The 19,722-nt window shown below is 44.2% G+C and overlaps 1 protein-coding gene across 1 annotated transcript; it reads left to right on the top strand.

The window, feature by feature from the left end:
- Positions 1-5,337: 5,337 nt before the first annotated feature.
- Positions 5,338-8,653, top strand: GSTM3 (glutathione S-transferase mu 3). The gene is made up of 8 exons (XM_043575792.1): positions 5,338-5,445; positions 5,842-5,917; positions 6,270-6,334; positions 7,036-7,117; positions 7,211-7,311; positions 7,854-7,949; positions 8,038-8,148; positions 8,455-8,653. The coding sequence occupies exons 1-8, from the start codon at positions 5,395-5,397 to the stop codon at positions 8,551-8,553; spliced, it is 681 nt and encodes a 226-aa protein (XP_043431727.1). The 5' UTR covers positions 5,338-5,394; the 3' UTR covers positions 8,554-8,653.
- The last annotated feature ends 11,069 nt before the right edge of the window (positions 8,654-19,722 follow it).

Here is a 19,722-nt window from a genome sequence, read left to right as displayed (position 1 = left end):
GAAAGATAAAGCATGTGCAAGAAGCAAACATAACATATATTCCCATGTTTCTTTGGAGTGGTGACTTAACCTCAGAAGAAGGCAAAATTCAGTCCCTGACATCAGGTTTTCGTAGGGTAAAGAAAAGGGGCTATGGGCATGCTCCGAGAGCTTGTATAACTTGGATGGGGTCTTAGGCTCATTGTCTCCAGTAAGGAATGCAAGGCCTTGCTGGTTCATAGGCTGAAACCATATCAATTGACCTTGAGTCCAGGCTTCTGCAGAGAAAGCTAGTGAGTTTGTTAGTGGGGTCTGAAAGACATAATAGGTGATTAAGGGGAAACAGCTGTCTGAAAAACAAGTTTTAAACTTTTTGTTAGTTTTAACTTCATTAACCCTATGGGGCACAGTTTCAATTCTTGAGTTATGATCATTCCTTAATCTTGAAGAATTACAACAATAACCATTTTGTCCATGTCTTTATTTCTTTAGGTGAGGTAGGTTTGGGGTAAAGAGCAGTTTTTACAAATCTTAGCTCTAACATGCCTATGTGCTAGGCTAAGCAGAAGTTTTTAATTTAAAGGTCAGAGCAGCAGGGGAAATAGAAGCAACATGAGTCAGACATGCTAAGGTTTTTTTTTTTTTCCTGTTATAATTTCCCATTGTCAATCCTTCATTCCATTTCTATGGAACCTGGGTGGAGGTCCATCCTCCATAACTGCTTCAAGCCAAATTAGGACGCAGTAGGGTCTTTGCAATGGAAGGAACTGATGTGTGCAGGACTCAATTTTTGGTCCCTTGTGCTAATGGAGGAGAACTATCTGAGAATTTGGATATATTCCCACATAGTTTAGTACTATATGACATCCTTAACTTTATCCCCAAGTATATTTTAAAGAAAAGTAGCAATATAGTTAAACCCATCATTCCCTCTAAAATTGATCTATATCAACGGGTATCCAAGGGAATAAATCAGTAAGTAAACCAGCCCCAGCCACCTTGGAAAGGGAAGTGTGGTGGTCAAGGGCTTCTTATAGCCAAGTGGCTTGCTGCCCGATTTTACCTATATGGATTTTTATTTCCCAAGAGGGGCTCATACAGGTGCAGCAAGTGATGTTAGCCATCATATAGACTCTGCCTTAGCAAGCAATCGAGCAATCAATAAGAGGCATTTTTATGGAAACAAAAGAAAAACACAGGTTAATGGTTGGAGCAAATTATAAACCTAGTGTCTGAATCTCAAGTGCTACCAGTGAGATTTTCAGATGTCAGGCTGGAAGCATCCTCAGATGGAGCGACAATCAGGCAGCAAAAACTAGATGGGTTTTTCTGAATCATAATTCAAATGTCTCTGGTGATCCCAGGCACAAAGATAGTCTACACACGAGTTTTGTGGCAATTTCTCTGAAGCTGACCTCAAGTTGTCTAGCATCTGTTTTTAGGGCTTTAGGGCAAAAGGGCAGTTTTAGTTAAGACAATGGAAGATTGGAGAACTTAGTTTGGAGAGCCATAGCAAGATATTTGAGGAAACCAGAAGAATTTAGGATCTAGTCTGTTTATTTATAATAAACAGTATTAATATCTATTATCTATAAATATGTGTTCTTGAAACATATATTCTTCCTATACTCACCCTCATTCTTTTTTAAAAACATTTTTTTAATGTTTATTTATTTTTGAGAGAGAGAGAGAGAGAGAGAGAGAGAGAGAGAGAGAGAGAGTCCAAAGCAGACTCTAGGCTCTGAGCTGTCAGCACAGAGCCCAATGTGGGGCTTGAACTCTTGAACTGTAAGATCATGACCTCAGCCAAAGTTGGACACTTAACGGACTGAGCCACCCAGGCGCCTTCAATCACCCTCATTCTTAAAGATAGCCAAACCAAGACTAATTGGTTTGTAAAACAAGTCCAGTCTTAACAAACTTGGCCTAATTATTTGCATATGCTCAACAAGAACAGTAACTGACCATACAGATTCTTTAAAACTTGCTTTACTGGAACTTTTTATAAGGAGTCTCTAGTTTAAACTTTAAATACCCTCTTGAGACCAGAAGCCAATCTAAATACTTGCCATCAAACTTGCCTGTAACCTCTAGATTTGGGTGAATTCCTCTTCTCAAGGTCCCCAAAATATCCTGAGGTTCTTGGACCTGCCAGGAAGTGACATTCTTTCCTTACAAGTAAGGCTGCTGGGAACTCCACAAGGAAGGGTATCAGGCCAACATTTCCAAGGGGGCTCTATTAGCTTCACAAAGTCAACCTTAATTCCTTAAAACTCTCTGGTCATATCTGACTCTATGCATGTCTTTTTCAAATATGACATTCCAGTCAAAGCCTTGATAATATAACCAATGTTTCTAATGGTGTCCTGTTACAAGGAGAACATATTTTTATTGAATTAATGCAAGTAATTATAATTGCCATGAAAGAAAGTATACTGATTGAGAGTTTCTGAATTTCCGAGGGTTCAGGTAGGGAGAAGAGTTAAATGCCTCAATTTGTTCACAAAGGAATATTTTATCATACTTCTGTAGATCATAGATATCTTAAAAGAAAGCTTCCTCAACCTGAAAGAGCAAACATTAGAGACCCAACAATATTTTAAGTAAGAGTCATTAAAAACTATAACCATCTTTCTCAACCCATTTATCTCCATGTTATCAACTTTTTTTGAATGCTTTTTCTATTCTAGAAATTTTTATTCAGCCTAGTTTTATGATCTTAAAGGTATATCAAATACTTGTATTTCTCAAAAAGTTCCTTTTATGAGTCTCCTTGAAGATGAAACACATTTGGCAAGAGCATCAGAACAATAACTATAAATGACAAAAGACTAAACATGGACATGGTTAAGAATCTGATATGAGAGTTCATTATAATATAGCCAGCAAGGAAATCTGGTTATTTCTGTGACACACAGCATTTCAAGAATCATAATATCAAGCAATGACCTTACAACAGGACATATTAAAACTTTAGGAATTTCAGGGGCGCCTGGGTGGCGCAGTCGGTTAAGCGTCCGACTTCAGCCAGGTCACGATCTCGCGGTCCGTGAGTTCGAGCCCCGCGTCGGGCTCTGGGCTGATGGCTCAGAGCCTGGAGCCTGTTTCCGATTCTGTGTCTCCCTCGCTCTCTGCCCCTCCCCCGTTCATGCTCTGTCTCTCTCTGTCCCAAAAATAAATAAACGTTGAAAAAAAAAAAAAACTTTAGGAATTTCATATATTTTCTTTTTTTTTTAAGTTTATTTATTTGTGGAGGGGGGGGGGAGGGGAGCACAGGGGAGGGGCAGAGAGAGAGAGAATCCCAAGCAGGCTCAGCGCTGTCAGCACAGAGCCCGACACGGGCCTTCCTCTCACAAACCATGAGATCATGACCTGAACCAAAACCAAGAGTCGGACGTTCAACTGACTGAGCCATCCAGGTGCTCCTCATGTATTTTCTACAACAGTTATAGCATTTATCCATACAATACAGCCTAAGGCTTATTATTTGTTTCACAATACTTTCTGAGTAACTTAACATACCAAATGAACAAGCTTAATTAGTCAAAAAGACTATTTAGGATTTGAATTTCTAGGAACTTTGTTTAAAAAAACTCAGAATGTTTTAAAGCTTGTGTCTACATGGGGTCATAGACTGTTACAAAACTTAATATTTAATTACTGTTTAACCAAAGTGGCCATAAGAGATTTTATGGAAGGTTGTATAGCTATCAGCAAAACCTGGCTCCTTTAATATTGAGAAGATTTAGCTTTTTAAAATAACCAAACACCTGATAGAAACAAATATGGAAACCTTGTTTTTCTGGGCAAATAACAAAGAGGAAAAACCTTGTTTATAATTTCTTATCAAGAGCACGCCCATAATCCAAGAAATTCTTGTCTTTTTTTTAACAGAAAGAAAAGCAAATTTTAATTTTATATCAGTGTACTTTAAAAATTCCTTTATTCCTGACCACACATAAAATTTTTTTCAAGGATTCCCCTTCCCAAACTTTCTACAACTTTCTTTCTTATTTAGGTTTTGTCCTAAAATTTCCCTCTCTAAATAACCAGTCTCCTTTCAGGACAAAATTATTTTCTCAGATGCTGCTTCTAGGCTTTCAGTCATCTGAAGAAAGCATCATGTGGCCCAAAGGAGAAAGTACCCCTTCTCTTCGGAGCTGAATGGTTCAGTCTCTCATATTTCTAGCCAGAAAATTGATTCAAGCCTTACGTGAATAATATCAGCATAATGCCAAATTAAAACAACCAACCCATCAACTCGCCCCTCTGGGTTATTCCCACCTAGAGAACATTACCAGTAACCTTTGACAGCTTGAATAAAAGTCAGAATCTTCAACTCAAATTGAGGAGGTCTGGATATCAGAACTCACCACATAGATCTGTCACGTGCTGAGAAGTCAGAGGGGCACAAAGGGCCCATGCTGGTACCGAGCACCAAGTTCTCTATGACACCCCGGATGTTGTCAGGTAAGTTGCTCTGATATCCTGACGACTATCCCAAGAACTGTCCATGAAAAATGAACAACCTTTTAGAATTACTAAATAAAAAAATAATAAAAAATTTTTAAAAGGAAGAAAGTTTTATTCAAGCCCAAGGGAAGACAGCTGCCCAGAACACACAATCCTCACAAAGAGAGTGTCCCATGAGAAGGAATGTTTAATACAGGGTTATATATGGTTTTTTGTTACATCAAGAGTTAGAAATCATCATGATGAAGCACATTGCCGAAAATCACAAACTTTGTCTTATGCTTTTAGTATGTCAAGGTTGCAGGCTTCGGAGGTATGAGAACAGAATTTAGGGAGGTTTTTATTCTTATCTTTGAAATATTTCTTTTGGGTTATTTACTAATGAAGTAGATGTGCAATGTGTGCTCAGGGTAGAAATAGAGCCCACACTTTGAAGTTTGGTGAAGTCATTCTGACCTTGGTAAAAGTAGAGCTGCCCTGGGAGCCCAGGAGCAGAGCCCACACACATTAAAAGTTGAATATTTCCTTGATCACCTCTTGGGGTTTGTTCACCTCCTCTACCTCCCCACCCACCCACCCACCCACTGCTGCTGGAGAAATAGGGTATGAAACTCACTCTCCAGGACTAACCAGGGCCCTCACCGCTTGCGTTGTTGCTCCTCCAGCCCTGACCGGCACTATTAGCCAAGTGAGAGCAACTCCACCGCGGGGGAGCGCAGAGCCCCATACCCAACAGCCACCTCCGCTGCCCAGCCTCCAAACCCAGAAAGTGTAGAGGGTGCACGGCGCGCGCGCGGCTTGCGGACACTCGCTGGAGGGAAGGGCGACGGGTGGGGGCGGAGCCAGAGCGCTCGCGTTGGCTCCGCCTACTTACGTGGGCTATAAAGCCCCGTGCGTTCGCAGTTTACCGCCAGTCCGCGAAGGCACGGGGAAAGTATCGTCATGTCGTTGTCCGAGTCGACCATGGTTCTGGGTTACTGGGATATTCGCGGGGTGAGTGCGGTCTCGACCGCAGAGCCACTAGGTCAGGGAGATGGTCGTGGAGGCGGCCGGGGGCTCAGGGTCAGAGACCTCTGAGAAAAGGGGTCTACTCAGGGCCCCCGCGTCTCTCTCCACGGAGCAGCCTGCCCCAGCCGAGCTCCAGGACCACGGGGGCCGACCCCATCCCGCCTCTGGGATCGCGGGCCCCGGAGAGGGCTGAAGATACCAAGCTGCCTTGGCCCATCTCGGGGCGGGCGGGTGGGGGAGAAGGTGGTGGACGTGCCGCTTAACTACCGCCTGGGCAGGTTGCACGGCCTCCACAGCCTTGGAAGGGGCAGTTGGCGTGCGGGGGTTGTGGTCAACTGGGCGCCGCGCAGGCGCTGACCGGGGAGGGGCTTTCTCCCTCAGCTGGCGCACGCCATCCGCATGCTCCTGGAGTTCACGGATACATCCTATGAGGAGAAACGGTACACGTGCGGGGAAGGTAATGCAGCTCCGGGTGTCCGTGCGCCCCAGCGCTAAGCCACTGGCCCTCCAGCTGTCCCTGTCTTCCTGTGTCCAGAGGGTGGCATCACAGCTGAGTCGGCTGGGACGTCTGCCCCAGTCCCCCGGGAGCGCCCCGCTGTGTCCCTGGTGGGGAGAGATGGAAACATCCTTTATCTGGAGCTGGGGGTCCTCCTTCTGCCATGGTCCCGCTGCGTCTGAACAGAGACGTAAATAGTTAACCTTGAGGGCCTGGGAATGTGAGGTATTAGGATCAAGTTATTTCCTTAGACCTTCCCACACTCCTCAGGCAGGATGTTAAGGAGGTTGGGTTCCACTTCATTCTCTTACAGCTCCCGACTATGATAAAAGCCAGTGGCTGGACGTGAAATTCAAGCTCGACTTGGACTTTCCCAATGTAGGTGGCTTTAGGAGAAAGGGTGGCAGAAGGGAAGGCTGTCAAGTATATCCTTGCTTCTTTCCTCTCTGGTCTAGGGGGACCTAGAAAAGGGGCCCTTAACCGGCATACAATAAAAAGAATTCAAGGGTGCCTGAACTTGGATGGAGAAAAAAATTACATTTTCATTTCCACTGACCACTGACTAAAGGTTAACAATTCCTTCTTTTGTGAATATAGACAATAACATTGGTTATTAGCCATGGCCGTGACCTTGTCACTAGCAGAAATTGGGTATTTCCATATTCTATTATACATGTGGCAGATACTGTACCTAAATATTATTTGCATGCATCATACTTTGAAATTATGATAGTCACACCTGCTTGTTATTTAATGCATTAATTACTATAATTTTGTTTCTTTAATGCCTTATAAATTGTGAAAATAAATATAATTTGCTTTATGCATTTAAAAATCTTATTCTGAGAAAGGGTCCATGGAATGCATATATACATACACACACACACAGAGAGATTAAGAATCCCAGCCTAGACTCAAGTGGGGACCCAACTGCTATTTTCTACTTCTTGGCTTCTTCCTCCTGACACAGCATCTTGTCTCTACTGTTCATGCCCTACAAGTCTCATCTTCCCCAGGAGAGAGAGGCAGGGAGGCAAGAGAGAGTTGGTTGTTCACCTGACGTGTCCTTTTCCTTGCAGCTGCCCTACCTCGTGGACGGTAAGAACAAGATCACCCAGAGCAATGCCATCTTGCGCTACATAGCTCGCAAGCACAATATGTGTGAGTGGGGTAGGGCTGGTGAGGGAGACCAGGCTGGTGGTTCTCCTGAAGGTGGGTAATTCCAAGGGTCGTTTCTGGTCCTTTGGCCTACAGGTGGCGATACAGAAGAAGAAAAGATTCGAGTGGACATCATGGAGAACCAAATAATGGATTTCCGCATGCAGCTGGTTCGACTGTGCTACAGCTCCGACCTTGTGAGTTTCCTTAGCAGGCAGGCATCAAGGAAAAGGCCCATTTAGAAACCCAAGCATTAATTTTTTTTTTCAACGTTTATTTATTTTTGGGACAGAGAGAGACAGAGCATGAACGGGGGAGGGGCAGAGAGAGAGGGAGACACAGAATCGGAAACAGGCTCCAGGCTCTGAGCCATCAGCCCAGAGCCCGACGCGGGGCTCGAACTCACGGACCGCGAGATCGTGACCTGGCTGAAGTCGGACGCTTAACCGACTGCGCCACCCAGGCGCCCCAAGAAACCCAAGCATTAATTCTGTTCCATTCTGGTACTTCTGCTTTCCCACCAACTCAGTCTGTCAGAATGGGAAACAGAGCTCATTTATTGGGGGGGGGGGGGTGTTCATATATAACTCTGGTGTTGGCCCCTCTTCCTCTCTGTCCTGCCATCCCTACTGAAGGCAGTAAAAGGAAGGCACCTGGAGAAGGGGGCCACTAAATGTCCATCACTGGCCTGTGCCCTGACTATTGACAACTGTTCTCTCTCTCTTTCCCTCCCTTCCAGGAAACACTGAAGCCTCAGTACTTGGAACAGCTACCTGGACAACTGAAACAATTCTCCTTGTTCCTGGGGAAATTCTCGTGGTTTGCAGGGGAAAAGGTAGGAAGAAAGGAAAGGGAGAAGATGCCTTTCTGTCTCCCCAGTGTTAATGAACTCTCCAGAACTGACCATCTTATTGGTTCTCTAGCTCACTTTTGTGGATTTCCTCACCTATGATGTCTTGGATCAGAACCGTATGTTTGAGCCCAAGTGCCTGGATGAATTTCCAAACTTGAAGGCTTTCATGTGCCGTTTTGAGGTGATGCTCCCTGTACCTTTCCCTTACAAAAACACTCACAAGCTCCCCTGGTCCCCACGGGACCCCACTGTCATAGATTCTTAACACCAGCATTTGCATAAAGGGATCAATGGTTGGACACTTCTAAACCTTCCAAGTCTTGGGAAGGACCTGGCTTCTACACCCTAAAGGCACTGTCTACATGAAATGGCAGCCAGGGAAGGGAAGGATGGTGTGGGGCAGGCAGTGTGTGAATGTCACTGTTCTGGAATGGGTCTGTTGGACTGGATTAGAGTCTTTATCAGGTTTGGCATGCTTTTCCTTCAGGCTTTGGAGAAGATCGCTAACTACATACAGTCTGACTGCGTCATGAAGATGCCCATCAACAACAAGATGGCCCAATGGGGCAACAAGAGAATATGCTGAGCAGGAGGCGAACTTGCACTGCTTGTTTTGTTCCATCCTGCCCCTCGGAGGCCTGTACTGTCTCTTCTCTGCTCTTTTCAATAAATAGCATTTAAGCTGATGGTGTCTAGCTGCATTTCTGTTGGGAGTAAAGGCCAGAGGGGAGTAAGGATACGTGGAGCATTTCCAAGATGTGAATCCAATCACTGCCATACTGACAACACCCTGTACCCCGACTGTGTTCAAAGCTACGGGTTCTTGCCCAAGCCTTGAGAGCAAGCACCAGAAACAAAGCTCAGATTGCACAGTTGTAGACAACAGGTGTGTTAAATGGGACTGGAGTCCCTGTGAAGATGTGGTGTAGATACCAAGCGAAGCTCTATGATGGTACCGTGGACTTCATGGAACTGGAGTTCAGAAGCAGACCCTTATATGTGGGAATGTAGTGTCATAAAGACAGAACTTCAAACTGGTGGGTTAACCAATAAATAGGATTGGGGCAATTACTTGCCAATTAGAAATAATAGAGGGGTGCCTGGGTTGCTCAGTCAGTTAAGCGTTTGACTCTTGATTTCAGCTCAGGTCATGATCTTCGTGGGTCATGAGTTCAAGCACAACTCGGCTCTGTGCTGACACTGGGAAACCTGGTTGGGATTCTCTCTCTCTCTCTCTCTCTCTCTCTCTCCCTTTCTCTCTCTGTCCCTCCCCTGCACTCACTCTCTCTCTCTCTCTCTCATAAATAAACATTAAAAAAAAAATAGAATCCTACCTCCCACCATTCCCTAAGACAAACTCCTATGACTACAACCTAAGGCTCAACACTAAACACCAAGCTGTAGAAGTATTGATGAAAATGTAAGAATATTTATGATCTTAGGTTTCTCTAAGACATTAAAAAAGCCATAAAAGGAAATATTTTCAAATTGAATAATACCAAGTTCAAAAATTTTCTAAGAAAAAGCACAAATAGGCAAAAGTAAATGGCAAGATGACAAGTGAGACAAAAAGTACCCAGTATAAAGACTATCTAAAGAACTGGAAATCATCAAGACTCTTTTTAAAAATGGGCAAAAATCAGGGCACCTGGGTGGCTCAGCTGGTTAAGCATCTGCCTCTTGGTTTTGGCTGAGGTAATGATTTCATGGTTCTTGAGATCAAGTCCCGTGTCAGACTCTGCACTCAAAGCATGGAGCCTGCTTGGGATTCTCTCTTTCTCTCCTTCTGCCCCTCCCCTGCTCTCTCTCTCTCTCTCTCAAAATAAATAAACTGGGCAAAAATCTATGAACAAAGGATTTACAGAATAGAAATACTCATGGCCAAAAACAACCCCCAAAACCTGTTAAAAAGATGTTTATAATCCAAGAATTGCAAACGACAACAGTGAGAGACCATTTTTCCATCTACCAGATGAACAAAAATTAAGAAGTTTGTGAAGCGTTGGCAAGGCATTTCCTACTGGCGAAGTTGTAAAATAATATAGCTCCTTTGGAGGATGGTTCGTTCGTCAGTATCTTCTAAAATTCAAATCATGTCCTGTAACCCAACAATTTCCATCCTGATACAAACTCACCCCTCACCTAAGGTATGTACTAAGATTGTGGTATTGTTTGTGATGACAAGCAAAGACCCTGTCAGTGCCCATCAGGAGTGTGGAATACCATAAGGGAAGTAAAGAATGAGATTGAACTGTGTGAACAAACATGGAAAGAGCCCCCAAGACACATTGTTGAATTTTTAAACTCAGGTTGCAGATGAGCATGTATGGGACGATAGCTTTTATGTTTTGAAGAAGGAAACCATAAGGCAAGCACTTTCTACAGATACATTTATGTATGTGAATGCATAGGAAGGGTCTGGAACGACACACCCAGCGGCACTTACTTCAGGCAAATGGGAGAAAGGCCCAGGATGAAAGTTAAAGGGGATATTACAGAGAGGCTAAGCATTTCTTTTTTCTTTTTCTTTTTTTATTTTTTTGGTAAAGCCATAGTACATTGGGGACTGCCTGTACTGAAATGTACATTTTAAAAGGGTGAATTTCATGGCTCCTGAATTCTTGTTTTGTTTTACTGTGCTATATGGTTTTTTTTATTGTTTTTAACTTTTATTTATTATTGAGAGAGAGAGAGACAGAGCATGAGCAGGGGAGGGACAAAAAGAGGGGGGAGATACAGAATCCAAAGCAGGCTCCAGGCTCTGAGCCGTCAGCACAGAGCCCGACACGGGGCTCGAACTCACAAACCGGGAGATCATGACCTGAGCCAAAGTCGGACGCTTAACCAACTGAGCCACACGGGTGCCCCATACTGTGCTATATGTTTTTTTTTTAATTGATGTACAATTAATATACAATGTTATATTAGTTTCAGGTGGACAACATAGTGATTCAACAATTCCATACATTACTCAGTGCTCATCATAAGTACAGTCACCATCTGTCACCGTACAACGTTATTAAAATATTGACTGTATTCCCTGTGCAGTACTTTTAATCTCCATGACTTATTTATTTTATAACTGGAAGTACCTACCTCCTAATTTCATTTGCCATTCCCCCACCCACCTTCCTTCTGGCAACCACCAGTTTGTTCTCTGTATTTAAGTTTGTTTTAGGGGTTATTCCTTTCTTCATTTGTTTTGGTTTTTAGACTGCACATATACGTAAAATCTTTCTGTCTGGCTTATTTCACTTACATAATACCCTCTGGGTCCGTCCATGTTGTCACAAGTGGCAAAAATCTCATTCTTTTTTATGACCGAGTAATATTCCGTGTGTGTGTGTGTGTGTGTGTGCGCCACATCTTCTTTACCCATTCATCAACCTATGAACACTTAGGCTGCTTCCACATTTGGCTATTGTAAATAATGCTGCTATAAACATAAGGATGCATATATCTTTTCAAATTAGTGTTTTTGTTTTCTTCTAGTGAATACTCAGTACTACAATTACTGGATCATTTGGCATTTCTATTTTTAATTCCTTGAGGAGCCTCTATACTGGTTTCCACAGTGGCTGTACCAGTTTGCATTCCCACCAACAGTCCACAAGGATCCCCTTTTCTCCACATCCTCATCAATGCTTGTTATTTCTTATGTTTTTGTTTCTAGCCATTCTGACTGATACGAGGCATTTCCCTGATGATGAGTGATGTCGAGCGCCTTTTCATGTGCTGGCCATCTGTATGTCTATTTTCTCCTTTATTTTTCTTTAATTTTTGTAATGTTTATTTATTTTTGACGGCAAGAGAGAGCATGAGCAGGGGAGGGGCAGATTGGCAGACACAGAATCCGAAGCAGACTCTGGGCTCTGAACTGTCAGCACAGAGCCCGATGTGGGGCTCAAACTCACGAACCGTGAGATCATGACCTGAGCTGAAGTCGGTTGCTTAACCAATGGAGCCACCCAGGCACCCTGTCTATTTTCTCTTTTAACTAGGAGAATGCATTCACGTATTGTGTAACAGAAGTTAGTTTTGAGAAAAGAAAACAAACTGAAGGGAAACAAACTCCTGTGGAAATTAGTTTGGCACTCTCCATTTGCAGAGCAAAGTCTTTGAGTCATTTCCAGCCTTCAATGGTGACCTGAGGGCCAGATTACTGTCCCCTGTGGACTAGGATCTCTCTAGGGAGGGAAGGACAGAGGGCATGAACGGCCTGGTGATGCCAGGAGGGCTGCCTCAGGAGGGATTAGCACAGACACATGGTATTAAGCAGATGATTCAACTGCCAACTTTTGCCACCCTGGGTAGCAGTACTTAGATAGCTGGGGCAATATCTTAGGTGTGGGGAGCCACTGGCCAGAAGAGGTACAAACCTGGAGTTTCCCTGCAGCCTGGTAACTATTGCCGTGAACTTCCATAGTGTGAGTGAGTGAGTGAAGTGTGTCCAAAGAGAAGGGAAGGCTTAGTGGATTTAGGGAAGGCCAGAGGAGTTGAGAGTGTGCTGTAACTAGACAGAGAATATGACCAGAAATCAGAAAGGGAATGTATTATTTATTGTTATGTAACAATGTTACCACCAATTTAGCAGCGGAAACAACACACGCTATTGGACAGTTTCTGTGGGGTAGGAGCCTGGGATTATCTCGACAGGGTCCTCTGCTTCAGGGGCTCATCTGAAAGCTGCAGTCAGCGTGTCAGCCAGGCTATGCCCTCATCTCAAGGCTCAACTGGAGAAGGATCTGCTTCTGAGACACATGATTGCTGATAGAATTTAGTTCTTATGACCTGTTGGACACAGAGAGGGATTTACATCCTTGCTGGCTGTCAGCTGGAGACTACTCTTGGCTCCTTGGAAAGGGGGCTCCTTGCTTCATCAAAACAAGGGGGACGGTCTCCCAGAATGATGGATACGCCAGCCCTATGTAATGCAATCATGGAAACAACGTCCCATCACCTTTGGTGTCTTCTATTAGAGGCAAATCACTAGTTGCACCCACACTCAAGGGGAAAGGATTTCACAAGGGCATGAGTACCAGAAGGTGGGATTATGGGAGACCATCTGTTCACCACAGAGAAAGCAAAACAAACAAACAAAAAACAAGATAATGGCCTCATAGTCCTCTGAGAGAAGACTCCTGGGAAAGACAGGTGACAAAAGAGAGTGACAAAGCAATTAGAAGGGGGAGGTTTTGGGGCACCTGGGTGGCTCAGTTGGTTAAGTGTCTGACTTCTGCTCAGGTCATGATCTCATGGTTCGTGGGTTTGAGCCCAGTGTTGGGCTCTGCATTGACAGCGTAGAACTTGCATGGGATTCTCTCTCTCCCTCTCTCTGCCCTTCCCCCACTCACACTTTCTCTCTCCTTCTCTCTCTCTAAATAAATAAATAAACTTAAAATAAAAAAGCATAGGTCTGGAAGTGAAACATATTTCATATGAAGTCCAGATAGATAATGGACAAATCACGTGTTCCAACTTTTTCTAGTTATCATGTTTGTTAGTGAAAATCCGCTGAACGGTTCTGCAAAACGAATAATCTTACTGGCCCAGAGAGCAGGGAAGGCCACTGAGAGGAACAGATCCATTCTACGGAGCTGTAGTTCCCTCAGGCTCCAACCCACCTCTAACACTGATTCTAACACAGGCCAAGAAGAGACTGTTGTCACAATGGGGGCTTCCAAGCCAGGAAGGGGAGTGATGCCCTATCATCCCAGAGGCAGAGTCAGTCCACACAAATGTTGAGAAATTAGTATACCGGTGATGGGGTTGTACAAGTAACATCAATACGAGCTTTCCCACAAAAACAAAAACTTGTGAGAGGTGCTTTAAATTTGGTGGAGCAGTTCTCCAAAAAGTATTCAGGAAACTCATTCATATTCATTGTTGAAAGCTGAGCATCTAGATGAAGGCATTTCCAGTTCAGAAAGAAATAGCTTATGTGATTAAAGAAAAACGAATCATAGAGTTATTTCACTGATGGGGTGAGCGCGCTGGGGGACACTGATGTGTGCGAATATGGATCCGCCTTGAAAGCCAGCTTGAGGGCTGTGAGAACGTCTGGACTTTACACAGAAACTGCACATTCCTGGGGCACCTGGGTGGCTCAGCCGGATAGGCGTCTGACTCTTGATATCCGATCTCACAGTTCATGAGCTCCAGCCCCACGCCGGGCTCTGCGCTGACAGCATGGAGCCTGCTGGGATTCTCTCTCTCTCTCTCTCTCTCTCTCTCTCTCTCACTCTGCCCCTCCCTTCCTCGTGCTCTTTCTCTCAAAATAACTAATAAGTATCTTTTCTTACTTGCACATTCCTCATCCTCCTTCTGCAGGACTAGGTGAAGCAATGAGCCACACCACCAAAAGGGACTTAGGGAGTTCAGATGGATGGTAGGGAAGACAGAAGGAATTGGCATTTAGCCCATGATTTCTCTAATATGCAGATGTGCTCCTGTCTCTCCCCTGCTTTCATTATCCTTCATAATCTGACCTCCACCTCCTTTCCAGCTACATCTCTGGGCCTGGGCCTGCCCCTCCCCCTGCCCTGGAACACACTGGGTTCCAGCCTTTCTGAATTCCCTGAGGAGAAGCACAGCCTCTGGAGTCTGGAGGCTGCTTAGGTGGAGATCCTGGCTCTGCAAGGTAAACTCTGGCCTCCTGTGCCTCGGTGCCTTCTCCCGTAAATGAACCCTCCCTCCCTGGGTTGTTACGAGAATGAAGCCAATATTTCTAGAGTGCTCAGAACAGACCAATGTTATGTAGACAAATATGAATTATCCAAAAGTCCCATGTTCTCTTTTATCTTCACGCTTTTGTACTGGCTGTTCCCTCTGCCTGGAATGCTTGTGCTCCAGCCCCGTCGGTCTGCCCGATGCCTATTCATCTTCTGAGGTAAACCTAGAAGTCACCACCTCTGGAAGGCCACAACGGATAGATAAATCCCATGGAAATGGTTAGTGATGGTCACCTAAGATTTCTGACTGCTTTCTTTTTGGGAAAGCTTCACTACCCTCTTGCACTTAAGCATAGCCTTGTGACTTGCTTTGGCCAATTAAATGCAAAAAGTTACACACATTCTCCAGGCAGGAGCTTTAAGAGTCAGTGTATGAGTTGCACATCCACCTCCTACCTCTGTGCTGCCTCTGTGAGCAGGTGCCGAGCTGAAGTCTCCATCAGTCTGACAGATGACGAAAAGCAGGGCCCCTGCAGACCACATCGGGCATGAAGCATGAGTAAGAAATAAACGTATGTTAAACCACCGAGATTTAGTTTAGGACTGACACTCCTCCACCTCCCCCAGGCAAATTTAAATGCCCTTCTTAAAATCTGTTCCCTTAGAATTCAATGTTTTCCTCGATGAACTTACCACACTGAACTCTAATTGCTTGCATAAGTGTCTGTTTCTGCCACTAAATTATAAATTGCCTGAGAGCTGGGACTGTGTCTTAAGCAAATTTTTATAGTTAGTGCTTGTATAGAGCCCAACACAAAGCAGGCATTCACAATGCATTGATCCAACTTTGTTCTAATTAAAATTGGAAGGAGAAGAGGGGTTTGCTTCAAATAAGTGCTTAATACTCTCAAAAACTTTTCTCCAATCTCCTCTGTTCTGGAAAAATGGAACGTCCTATTCTTAAAACAGGTAGAGATGGTTCAGGTAAAAGTGCTTGAAGTCAGGCAGAAGTTCAGGTTCAGGGAGCTCTCAAGGACCAGCAAAGAACTCCAAGGATAGAGAGTGGGTTATATGATTTCAGAGTCCAGCTTGTTCCTTGTTGAGGCCAAAGTGGAAGGGAACATTTCCGAAAGCCAACAGGGATAGGCTCTCAGTGTCCTTTTGACATTTTCTTCTTCTTTTTTAATGTTTTATTTATTTTTTGAGAGAGGGAGAGAGCACAAGCGGGGGAGAGGCAGAGAGAGAGGGGGACAGAGGGCTCTGCACTGACAGTAGAAAGCCCAAGTTCGAACTCACCAACCTCGAGATCGTGACCTGAGCTGAGGTCGGATGCTCAACTGACTGAGCCACCCAGGCGCTCCTCTTTTGGCATTTTGAATGGAAAGAATTACAGGTGAATCACGTGGCATTTAATTCAGAAGAAAAGATTAAATAGGCATGTGTATATTTGAATTTCAAGTGAATAGGTGCTGCCCTGTTGCCCCACATGGAGACAGAGGGCCAACGTAAGGTTATTAGCAAGGAGTGTTTTTGGTGGTGCGGAGGGATTGAATTAAAACAAACAGCATAATGTTCATGTTGTGTTAGAAGTCTGAAGGAAAAGTAGAATAGGTCTGTATTTTATCTTCCATGGTATAAAACATGTTTCTAAACTGCATTGATAGATTTGTTTTTACCTGTGACTAAAGCTCCATGAGCTTCCTTCCAAAATTACGTTTCAAATGCAAAGAGAATGAGAAAAAAGTAGAGAACGCAGGGTGGCAATGGGCCTTTTGGACAGAACTGTGCTTTATCAGGAGACTGTTGGAGCTACCTCACAAAGTAGAGTCTGTCGGGAAAAGCCAGATCTGATTAACTAAGAGTATGACAATTAGCATTACAGGAAGAGTGGTTCTGGAATCCATAAGGATTGGCCCCTCTTATTCTCTGCTTCCAGGTCTTGAGTCACAATGTAGCAGTCAGCCGTCTCTGTATATCCATTTTCAATAAAGGTTTCACTCATCATGTCACATGAGTTAGGAAAATGCAGGCTAATGAAGTGGGATGACAGTGAACCTGAAAGTGTGGTCAGCAGAGGGATGGAAACAAGAGCCAATCCAGGGAGTGCCCTTGAGGTTGCTGAGATCCAAGTAAAAAAGCCTTATTATGCAACATCTCTTTGAAATCCTCGAACAAAGAAGGGCATCCTATGAGTATTAAATAAATGCGAGATGTAAATAAATGCAAACAAATGCAAATGTAAATACGTGCAAAAGAGCTTATCTGCACTTATTCTGAGTGCAGACTGTTTTCTACGACCTTATAGAGCTCACCTAATTTTCTCTTTTTCCTACCTCCCATTCCCTTACTATTTTATATAGGGTGGATTGGGGGTCATTGACATTACACTTTAGGAAGTCATTTTCTTTTTTAAATTTTTTTTTTTTAATTTTTTTTTTCCCAGCGTTTTTTTATTTATTTTTGGGACAGAGAGAGACAGAGCATGAACGGGGGAGGGGCAGAGAGAGAAGGAGACACAGAATCGGAAACAGGCTCCAGGCTCCGAGCCGTCAGCCCAGAGCCTGACGCGGGGCTCGAACTCCCGGACCGTGAGATCGTGACCTGGCTGAAGTCGGACGCTTAACCGACTGCGCCACCCAGGCGCCCCAGGAAGTCATTTTCAAAATACCAATCTGCGGGCACCCAGGTGGCTCAGTCAGTTAAGCATCCGACTCTTGATTTGGGATCAGGTCATGATCTCAGGTCATGAGATCAAGCCTCATGTCAGGCTCTGTGCTGACAGCACAGAGCCTGCTTAGGATTCTCTCTCTCCTCTCTCTCTGTTCTTCCCCCGCTCATGCTCAAGCTCTCTCTCTCTCTCTCTCAAAATAAATAAATTAGCTTAAAAAAAAAAAGTATCAATCGCACATTTTTCAGAGATCTCCACCTTGGAACTGGATGCAGTCGTTGATGATACTTTGAGTTGTTCCCGTCTGGAGTAATAGAGGGTGAATGTGTTTTTGTTTGTATAAGGGATGCTTGCATTATGTTAGGCAGGAGCATTTTATGGTGGTGGCTATTGTTTGGAAATGTACATACGGAAAAGAATGTGTTTACATTAGGCATCTATCTTCTGCATCTTTGAAACATCCTTCCCATAGATGGGGGGTTTCTCACAGTTTAAGTCCCATCTCCCCACGATAGAGGACTGCTAGTTGAGTCTTGAGACCCATCTCCCCAACTTCTGTTGTCACAGAGCAGTCCCACATTACTTCCCGGGCAAAAGACATCATTTCCAATCTGATGAGATTCTAGCCAACGAAGTAGAAGTTGACGTGTTATACTTTACTTCCAGGAAGTTTCCTTATGAAGGAAAGAGCAACCCCCGTTCTTCTTTCTTCCCCTGCTCTTTGGAATGCAGATGTGGTGGGGCTCTAGCAGCCATCTGGGGCCATGAGGTGACACACAGAATGATAGAGCATAAAGTTCAGCTAGGTCATTTAGGCTCCTGTGAAGCCAACACAACTGGTGTTTGACTGTCTATCTCCAGAACTTTTTTTCCATGAAAATAAAAACCTGCCCTATTTAAGCCACTGTTATTATTTAGTTATATACAGCAGAACTTAATCCACATTAGTCCAATTGCTTTTCCAGCCCTGCTTGTGGCTGAGGCACAGGCCTGTGACCCAGGCTCTGTTAAATATGCACAGCGGTATAGTACTTCAGTTCTGAAGAAGCAGGCCCTGAGAACTGATTTTCCAGTATGGGTAGGAGTGGAGGGATCAGGGTTTCAGAGGCAGCAGTGGGGAGACCCTGGCGTCTGCTCCCACATGTCAGGGGTAGGAGCTCCAGTGTCTGAGCCCAGCAATGGCTGTGGGGCTTTCTCTAGAATGATCCTACATGTGGTTAGGCACACTTCCTGGCTACCCAGCTTCCAAGGCCAACTCACTGGCCCTCTCAGGGATCCAGTGAGTAATCTGATACCTCTAATAAATCATTTTCCTGTTCCAGCAACAAGGAACCCAAGGGATATGGCATTCTCCTTAGTTTTGTCAAAAATGGGGCACCTGGTTGGCTCAGTTGGTTGCGCGTCCAATTTCGGCTCAGGTCACGATCTCCCGGGTCGTGAGTTCAAGCCCCACGTCGGGCTCTGTCCTGACAGCTCAGAGCCTGGAGCCTGCTTCTGATTCTGTGTCTCCCTCTCTCTCTCTGCCCTTCCCCTGCTCATACTCTCTCTCTTTCTCTCTCTCTGTTTCTCAAAAATAAATAAACATTAAAAAATTTAAATTCTTGATATCAAAAATAAAGATCTTGTGTTTCATACCTTAGTCTCTATCTTACCTGCTTTAAACCACTGGCTTAAACCCAAGGTTTTTCTTGGACTTGAATTTAACTTTTATCCTCACTTTTCTGGGTGTGGGAGTGACTATAGTTGGCCAAAATCCATTGTTCTGTCAAAATATGGGTCTACCCTCATGACTAGGTATAGCCACACAACTGAATCTCGTGAACGGAATGTACATGATTGTAATGCATGCAATTTCTCCCTTACTTGCACAATGGGAAGTTGCTTCCTTGGGTTTTCTCTATTTCCCTTCCCATATTCATGATACAGCTTCAGCTGAGTAGTGGATGCACCCTCGGGGATGGCCGAGCCACAAAATGGCTAGGTCCCTGAATAACTTCATGGAACAGGGCTGCCTCAACAGCCTGGCCCATTGCTCCATGAAACATGAAATGAGAATAAACTTCCACGCTCTATAAGCTGCTGTCTTGGGGTCTCTATCAGCTATATCTTCCTCTGCTAATACAATGATAACCAAGGAATACTAACCAGATGACTGTAATTAACAGCAACTGATTATAGATACTTGTGATGCCAAGACACCCATGTAGGCAGCCATGTGCTCAGAGTGTCTTATTTTCCCATTCTACAAGGGGAGGATACACACTGAATGGTGTATGAGCACCATCACAGGTGCCAAAGAATCCCAAGTCTTGGGACCTCTGCTAGATCCTAGCCACAATAGAATCATCTTTTTTGGTTGCCTCAGTCTGAAGTACCTGCATTCAACTGCTTCTACCCCAGACTTTAAATGTATTAT

The sequence above is a fragment of the Prionailurus bengalensis genome, chromosome C1 (assembly GCF_016509475.1).
Source record: "Prionailurus bengalensis isolate Pbe53 chromosome C1, Fcat_Pben_1.1_paternal_pri, whole genome shotgun sequence".
Lineage (NCBI taxonomy): Eukaryota > Metazoa > Chordata > Mammalia > Carnivora > Felidae > Prionailurus > Prionailurus bengalensis.
This window is presented reverse-complemented; position numbering and strand designations above follow the sequence as displayed.

Bases quoted from the DNA above. Each gene is read 5' to 3' on its own strand.
- GSTM3 (XM_043575792.1), top strand. From the start codon at position 5,395: ATGTCGTTGTCCGAGTCGACCATGGTTCTGGGTTACTGGGATATTCGC. The intron at 5,446-5,841 runs GTGAGTGCGGTC...TTTCTCCCTCAG, and splicing joins GTTACTGGGATATTCGCGGG to CTGGCGCACGCCATCCGCAT. The intron at 8,149-8,454 runs GTGATGCTCCCT...CTTTTCCTTCAG, and splicing joins CTTTCATGTGCCGTTTTGAG to GCTTTGGAGAAGATCGCTAA.